We start from the raw sequence: 8702 nt of genomic DNA, 5'->3' as shown, positions 1-8702 counted from the left end.
TAGACTCTGGCAGAGACTGGAGAGCTCCTTCACAACCCACCACCCCATCACACACACACACACACACACACACACACACACACACACACACACACACACACACACACACAGAAACAAACCCATGCATAGGGGCACACTATAGCCCCGTCCTTTTTGTGTGTGCATGAGGCTCAGTTAGCTGCATGAAAACACTGAATTGCTGCCTTTTCTAATTTTGTCAGATCTCGCTCTGTAGAAGTAAAGGGCAGAAGACTCTGATCCTGCACGCAGCTTGGCCTGATTAGTTTGATTTCGCAAGAGTTTGTGTATTAACTATGAAATAACCTTCTCAGTCTGTAGTGAAGAAGCTGCTTGAATGGATCCAGAGGAATTTGTTGGTTTGCTCCAGTGTGAGGCCTACAGGTCAAGTGATCATGAGGAAGGAAGTAAAGACACAGTTGGTGTGTCATTTCTTATCTTTCCACTAGATGTCACTGTCAACCTACTCTTTTAAAGACCACTGATGCTCAAGCGGCTGTTAAACAAATCAGTGTTCAGATTTTCCAAAATCTCCGTGTGCCATTGACATTAAAGCCCACACAACTCCCATGTAAAGCTACTTGAAACATGCCACTTTGTCGCAGAAGCTGGAAGCACCGTAAATTAAAAGAATACAATCCAATCGGTTAGGTTTCAAGATATAGATTGTCAAACTGTATGCACAACAATTACAGAGAAGCACTCGCCGGGAACGAAAATCCTAGATCTCCCTTCAACCATGCAGAATGAATAGGCAAAGTATAAAAAGAAAATCATCGAGGTTTTTGTTCTGGCACCAAGATGTCAGGGCTCTGACCTCCTCTCTTTGGGCCGTCTCATCATCGTCAGTGATCAGGCCGATGACAGTTGTGTTAAAACTAAATGATGCTGTTGGAGTTGTGGGGGGGGGGGGCCACTCAGTCAAACGTGAACAGGCAGTGCAGGGGAGGGCTGAGCACAGACTTCCTTTCTAAAACCCCTATTAGAAAACCTGTTGGCTGTGACAGATATGTATTTCAACATGCCAAAATTAGACATCTTACAGAGTACAAAAACTTCCTGACATGTTAGAGCGTCAATTTCTGTTGCGTTAACACATAGACAATTTGGCATGTTAACATGACCAATGTTATGTGCTCAAATGGCCTTCCACACATTCCTATTTTCTTGTCAAGAAACACATACCACTCAGTTATGCCACATTGAGTTTCCAGGAAGACAGGTGCAAAGAAGCAGTAAATCATTAAGAAGTTGGTCCATTCAATAACTGCTTTAGGTAACTGGACAGACAGGTTAAACATCTGCTGATATAGAACATTATGTCACGGAACAGCTGCCATCGGTGCCATGAACTTTGTATGATTGTATTGTCAGATATTTGTATGTCACACCCTTGGAGAATAGAAAACGATTGTTGTGGTTGGTGTGTTTTTGATATGCTCATATGCTAACAACATATTTTGCAACTACACAAGTGTTTGTCATGTTTGCTGGGAAAGACAAATGTGTTGAAAAAAGGTCATGTCAATTTACATGCATCCAAGTGAACCAACATGTGAAACAACAATATTTCACAACTCAAACTATTTCAAGAGTTGACAAAGGAAAAAAAAACATAGCAGTTTGTTGATTGCTCTTTTAATGAGCTTAAGAAAAATGTTGGAAATCTCTTTCAGGCTACTCCTCTTCCTTCTTCAGCGATGACTAGATGTCTGCAGCAGCAATCACTGCTGATCATCTGCTGTGTAACTGTACTGTAATTGTGTTTAACGACTAAATAAATGCTGAAGGAACAAACATACCCCTCTGCCCTCGCATTATCCATCTGTAAGTCTGTGTTGTGCGCATGTGTGTGTCTGCTGTTGATGGTGATGTGACTTTGATATCATGTGATGATGATCATTTTGTACAACAGAATAAATACTGTATTTACAGATGTTTATGAGTTGTTACCAGTTCCACCAAAGATACATTTCCATTCTAAACTCCTCAGATGGTTAAAATTGTCTCTTATTTGACCAAAAACACCTCAATATATTCAAAATAAAAGACGATATAATGTAAACTCAATTTAGATTATTATTGTTTGATTAGGGAGTAAGTGATTGACTGGACCATAAAGCTTGTAGCTGGTGTGCAAATTAAACACAAGCATCAAAGAGCCATTTTACCATTTATTGAGTGAAGGGAATGAATGGAGGATGAATGAATAATTTTTCTGCATTGTGAACAAACGTAAATCAATATATTGCATACCACGACTAACAATAAAAAACAACAGACACATGATTTGGCTTACATTATTAATGCATCCACTTCTTAAAGAAGGAATCCTTTAAGTTTCTTCATCAGGATTAGCAAACATAAGTAAATACTAGACAACCAAATATACAACCACTTCCTTCTGAATTTGAACAGTTTGCCTTATTTACCTGTTTTGACTTTATCACACAGGTAAGTAGCCTATATCACAAAGCCCCAAAACAATATATCAAGATCTGATAGGAAGTCAGAAAAACACATAACAAGTAGGATGCATGGCATGTAGTCATAACTCCTACGGATATAATATGTCATTTAAATTAAAAAAAATTAAATAAAATTTCCATAATTAACCTAAGCTTTGGACTGTGGGAGGAAGCTGTAAACCCTGGAAAAATTCTTAGATCTGTCTTGGGGGTGGCAAAAATGATCACAGACAGAGAGAGTGACAGAGATTCCTGTAGAGACTGATAGCTGAGAGGAGTGTTTTTGTCTGCGGTCTGTTGCTATAAAAGCGTTCAGTTGAAACCTCTGTAGCACAGCTTGACAGAAGCTGGCCTACGTCTATTCTAGGACACATGCCTGGAACCCATTGCACAAAGGTAGGAGCACTTGTAATTGTTTTTTAAAGTCAAGCAAGAAAGTAAAATGTTACTAAACTTAAATGAATGTGTGCCTGCTTGATCAAATTAACTAATATTCAAAGATTATAGGTACAAAATTATGAAAGGTATATTATTCCCTCATCTGAGAGCATTGATTTTGATGGATAGTTAATTCAAATTCAATGAACTCAAATCTTTGACCATAGTTAGAACCCATGGAACAGCATTATATGCAGTAAATAAAGCAAAATCATAATCACTTCTTTCTTTTTTCTTTCATTTTCCTTTTCATTTTGAAATACTTCACAAATATATGTATTTTTGTATTATTTATAGTGATGAAGACTTAATGTACTGCTGAGTGACAACTTTTCCGCTCTCCTCTCAGGATATTCAGAAGAATATCAACAGTTCCAGTTCGGCTGCCTGCTCCTCTCCTGCTATCATATTCACTGTAAGTCAATGTTCACAGTTTAGATGCACAACATAAGTTCCATGTTGTGTGTATTTTACATGCTTCAAACTGTCTTGGAATGAGAATCTCTAATTCATTTCTAACCACAAAAATGGGGGTTGCAGGAGCTCCAGCCCCTGATGGCTAACCCTGACCTGCCATCTGAGCATGACAACTATCAGTTGGACAGAAAGGAGCCTGAGCCTGAGCAGCCAGGTCCAAGAAATGAGCAGACGGCCAGGGCTCGCTTCCTCAAAGGAGTCTCCTACTTCTCTGGAGACATGAAGGTGTTTGGAAAATGGATGGAAAGTAAGTCAACTCTAATTTTCTTTACTTGCTCTTGGTCAATACAAAGGATAAAAATACTGATGACATTATTAAAAATTGCTGGATGTTATAAACAACTTGACACTGATAACCATTGTACAACAACAGCCTGGGAAATAAAAGTTAAATCCCTACACTAAAAAGGGTGCGCAACGTTGCTGTAAAATTATTGGCAATCTGTGTTCATCAGCTGGGATACTCTACCTTGAGTTCAGTTACGAAACTAGAATTGAATAACAAGTAACACGCAACCATGCAATGTGTTATACCCACCTACAAACACCTATGTGTCACTGACAGGAACTTGAAACTGCACCGTCAAGGTAAGCCAGGCTATAGAGAGTTTAGAGCAGGGGTGCCCAATACGTCGGAGGTAGTGCGGGTAGATCGCAAGCCATTCAAAAAAAATGTGATGTCCCCATGGCATTTGCCACTTGATTGACGTACATGGGAGCCAGGCTGAGATCACGTTTTTTCTAACACACGGGTCACCACGTATGCGCGAGCAACCGCAAAACTCCGGCGAGCTAATTAGTTAGCCTCCCAATTTATTTCTACTACAGAAGCTACTTGACGGCGCACAACTACACAGAGCAGATTGACAAGTGTCTGTCAGAGTTTGACAAACTCTTTCAAAGCTTTGCTTTACTCGAGCCAGTCGCTACATTTATGTGCTGCACATTTCGGGAAGATATTGAGGTTGATTCAAAAATTACAACGCTGTTTCACCTGAACTCGTCTGGAATGGAGGATGATGTTTTGACACTACAGGCTGACATTCAGCTGAAGTCTAGAGCTCATGGACAGTTTTGGAACTTACTCACAGAGGAAAAGTACCCAAACATGAGGAAATGTGCTACCTTCTTGACTGCATTATTCGGCTCTACATTATTCGGCTCTACTTATTTGCAACATGTTCCCTGTGAAGATAAGATACAGTGTTAACTACTCTGTTTCAGTCGACAGACCTGTTGTTCATATAAGATATGGCTTCTGTGACCTTGAACAATCATTTTGTGACACAGATGTATCCGCTGTCATTATTTATCTCAGAGTCCCAGACTGTGAGCATGAGAAACCTAAAGCTTGCACAACATTCAATGTGGAAAGCCTATCAAGCAGCTCTGGGCAAATGTCAATGCTGTCTGTCTGTTCTTTATTTCTGTCCTCCAGAGCAGTTTTTCTTGCTGCAGTTGCTGGACTGGGTTTTGCGTGGAGCTGCTCAGGTGATGTTCGTCAACAACCCTCTAAGTGGCCTCATCATTTTTGCTGGCCTCATCTTGCAAAACTACTGGTGGGCTCTCAACGGCTTTGTGGGCACGCTCTTTGCCACCATTTCTGCCCTTATTCTGCAACAAAACAGGTTTGAACAAACTAATGCTACAGAGATATTAATAAATTGAATCTGAATTAGATGTTACTGTCTATAAAGAAAGTTGGATGTGAATTAGCACTCACTTAAACTTTACCTACCTTCATTCACACTAAATCCCCATGACTCGCTAATACTCACATCAACAGTAGGCGTATTGACCTGAAACATGATGCAAAAAATTATAGACAAAACTGGATGATTATTTCCTTAGAGGAAGGTGAAATGACTGGCGATTTTAGATAGTTTTGTTTAGCAGAATATGTTGAATTAATCAATTGAAATAACTTTTCATTCAGGGGTGCAATAGCTGCAGGGCTGTACGGTTACAATGGCATCCTGGTGGGTCTGCTGATGGCGGTGTTCTCCAACAAAGGAGACTGGTACTGGTGGCTCCTGCTACCAAACATCTTCATGTCCATGATGTGGTGAGCAACAAGATTGACTAATGATAAAATTATGCAGTGTATTCATTTCATAAGAAATGAGAGGTAGACGTAAGAAAGTAGATAAAGTAACCAAAACATGACATGTCAAATGTCAAAATGTATCCGTTTACAGTAGCAGTAGTATGTAATGACCATATGTCCTGAGTTGGTAATAAACCTAATACGGGTGATGTTATATCTTTCTGTTTTCAGCCCGATTGTGTCCAGTGCCCTGGCTTCTATTAACAGTCGATGGGATCTGCCAGTGTTCACCCTGCCCTTCAACATCCTGGTGTGTCTCCACATGGTTGCCACTGGACACTACAACCACCACTTCCCCCAAGTCCTCATTCAGCCTCGCTCAGAGCTGCCCAACATTACCTGGGCTGAAATCGACGTAGCCCAGGTCAGTGACAGGCCAGGATTTGTTTATACACGCTACACAGCTCTCTGTGGGCTGGTACACTGTAGATGCTGTGCACTTGAACATCAGATGTTTTTACCTTTGTTCTGATGGCATTTCAACGTTCTGTAATTTAGATGTGACAGATTCATCAGCGCTTATATAACATGTTCCCTGCCAGGTATCTGAATGTACTACATTAAATAAGTGTGTGTGTGAGTTGTGTGGGTGCATCAAAGCTGACAGGAGAGTGACGGAAATCAATCAGTCTCTCTACACAGCCCGACAAGAGGTTTAATGAGGCAACATCAGTGGAAACACCTGCAGTTGTAAATCATGCTGTGTTGTGGACCTACAGTTATGCAACCTCCATGTCTTTACCTCTCAAGCTGTTCATGTCGGTGCCTGTGGGAATAGGCCAGGTCTACGGCTGTGACAACCCGTGGACTGGAGGAATCTTCATTATCTCACTGTTCATCTCCTCCCCTATCACCTGCGCTCATGCCGTCCTGGGATCTGCCGTGGGCATGGTTTCAGGTGAGAGGACAATACCTTGATAGTCGAATGCAAAAGTAATTCTGTCCTTAAGCTTAAAGAGCTTGCAACTACAAAAAACTTACTTCCTTACATGCTTTCAGAATTAATTCAAGTCAATATATTCCAACCACAAGATGAAATCCCCTCAAAATCTCTGCAAAATTACCAGGACGGTCATCATTCATTAAGATAATCCAACCTTAAACGTAACTTGGCATTTCTTTGATTGCTGTGATTTATCATATGTTGCAGGCTTGGCACTGGCAGCACCTTTTGGAGACATTTACTTTGGCCTCTGGGGATACAACTGTGTGTTAGCCTGCATTGCCATCGGAGGAATGTTTTACGCTCTCACCTGGCAGGTGCATCTGCTTGCCATCACGTGTGGTTAGTACACATCCAGAAGTTAAAACACTATCTATAACAAGAAATCTAATTCAGAAAGGATGATAACATGACACATGCAACATTGGCAGAGCGACCAGATACATGAATGTCATCTCACAGTATCTCTCTTCTTCTCCTGAATAGCTTTTTTCTGCGCATACCTCGGCTCAGCCATTGCCAATATCATGTCCACGGTAAGGTTTTTTCTGACTTGTAATGCTATATCAGTCCATAATAAACACAAGTTACTTACAGCAACGGGATTTGTTTTTCATCTACAGTTTGGTCTGCCAGCCTGCACTTGGCCTTTCTGTCTCTCTGCTATCACTTTCCTCCTCTTAACAACGGGAACGAAGAAGATCTTCAAGCTGCCGCTGGCCAAAGTCACATACCCCGAGAAAAACCTGGGCTTCTTCTGGAAGCTGAAGAAGCAGGAGAAAATGAAAAAGGCTGAGAAAGAGAGGATAGAACGTGAGAAGAACACCAACAAAGAAGAGATGATACTGAACGAGAAAGAGCAACTAAGGCTAGAGCTTGAAAGACTGGAAGAAAATAGAGCAGCAAGTGAGGCATCAGACAGTAAAGATGACGGGACACCTGTCGAAGGCTATGCACCTGGGGTTGAACAAAAGGTTGCTGAAGATATCAGACACGTTGATCTAACTGAGGTCACTGTTGCGGATCATGTTTAATACTGGATTTCTGCAGCGGGAGAGATAGACAGAGGATAGAGAGGAACACTCCATCTTGCAAAAAATGTATTGACATCCTCCCAAAACACTGCACCACCAACCATGTATATTCACGCTTTAATTAACAAACAACTTGTTTCACTGATCTCAAGAAAGCTTTTGATTCTATTTAGCGTTAAGGACTCTTTTACAGACATCTACATTGTGGTATAAGAGGCTAAATGTATGATGAGGTTAATTCAATGTATTTGAAAAATAAGTGTGATGTTAAAATTATAGACAAAACAAACTGAATTCTTCAATCAGAGAAGAGGTGTTCGTCAGGGTAATTTAAATCCAATTAATTTATTGTGTATATAAATGAACTTTGTCTTCTGTTCCTGGCCTCTCCCTCCCAGATACAGTTGTGAAGTGATTGTTTTCAGCTGATGACCTGGTTTTACTGTCTCCTACTGAACAAGGTCTACAACAACTGTTGGACATAGGCATGGTTCTTCAAAAAATGCCCCAGATGTCAGGAGCACAAATTTAAATAATAACAAATGTACCATAAATAACCATATCCTTGCACATAGTATAGGTTATACCTGCCTTGGTTTAATCACAACAGCATCAGGGAGTTTCAACATGTGTTTGTTGAAATGTAATTATGATACTGTATATATATCATTATCACATAATAATTGTAATGTTATGTTAATATTCATATAAACAAATTGGATATTTAATGTTTTTTTGTTTTTTTTAACAAATGGACATCTACTGTCATAGCCTGGCTAACTGTGAACTATAGTATCTGCCAGTAGTTGATATTATGACATTCACATTGAGAAGATACAGCATAACTTGTAATACAGTAAGATTAGATGGTCAGACGTCTCTTGATAAGGTTATCATGAACATACAACCTCCCAATCTTCCTCTTCCTATAGCTAGCTACTCGACCAATAAGCTAACTTGCTAAACACTGGCTATGCACTAGCCTAGACAGCATGCTAGCGTCATTAGCATGTTAGCATCGATTGCTAGCTTGATATTATAACCATCACCATGTATATACAATAGGCTATGTAGCCAGACCCAGACATACATTATACATCTAGTTAGTTGACATCTGTCACACTCAGATAAAATATTTACCTTGACAGACAATCTGTTGAACTTGAAGATCTGAAGGTTGAACTCGTGAACTGTTTTTTGATTCGTGGATAAAGTAT

At 40.2% G+C, this 8702-nt stretch overlaps 1 protein-coding gene across 1 annotated transcript; it reads left to right on the top strand.

The window, feature by feature from the left end:
* Window positions 1-2815: 2815 nt before the first annotated feature.
* slc14a2 (solute carrier family 14 member 2) lies at window positions 2816-8213 on the top strand. Its single transcript, XM_068703566.1, has 10 exons — window positions 2816-2882; window positions 3274-3339; window positions 3465-3648; window positions 4840-5029; window positions 5338-5466; window positions 5680-5872; window positions 6259-6406; window positions 6659-6793; window positions 6938-6987; window positions 7075-8213. The coding sequence occupies exons 1-10, from the start codon at window positions 2859-2861 to the stop codon at window positions 7483-7485; spliced, it is 1530 nt and encodes a 509-aa protein (XP_068559667.1). The 5' UTR covers window positions 2816-2858; the 3' UTR covers window positions 7486-8213.
* Window positions 8214-8702: the final 489 nt, after the last annotated feature.

This window comes from Cebidichthys violaceus, unplaced genomic scaffold (genome assembly GCF_023349555.1).
Source record: "Cebidichthys violaceus isolate CVI_PGR_0920_01 unplaced genomic scaffold, fCebVio1.0.p SCAF_9, whole genome shotgun sequence".
NCBI classification, from domain to species: Eukaryota; Metazoa; Chordata; class Actinopteri; order Perciformes; family Stichaeidae; genus Cebidichthys; species Cebidichthys violaceus.
This window is presented reverse-complemented; position numbering and strand designations above follow the sequence as displayed.

Excerpts from the sequence above, each read along its gene's own strand:
- slc14a2 (XM_068703566.1), top strand. The coding sequence starts at position 2,859 with ATGCCTGGAACCCATTGCACAAAG. Across the intron at positions 5,873-6,258 it reads CTGAAATCGACGTAGCCCAG|CTGTTCATGTCGGTGCCTGT; the intron begins GTCAGTGACAGG and ends TTACCTCTCAAG. Across the intron at positions 6,794-6,937 it reads TCTGCTTGCCATCACGTGTG|CTTTTTTCTGCGCATACCTC; the intron begins GTTAGTACACAT and ends TCTCCTGAATAG.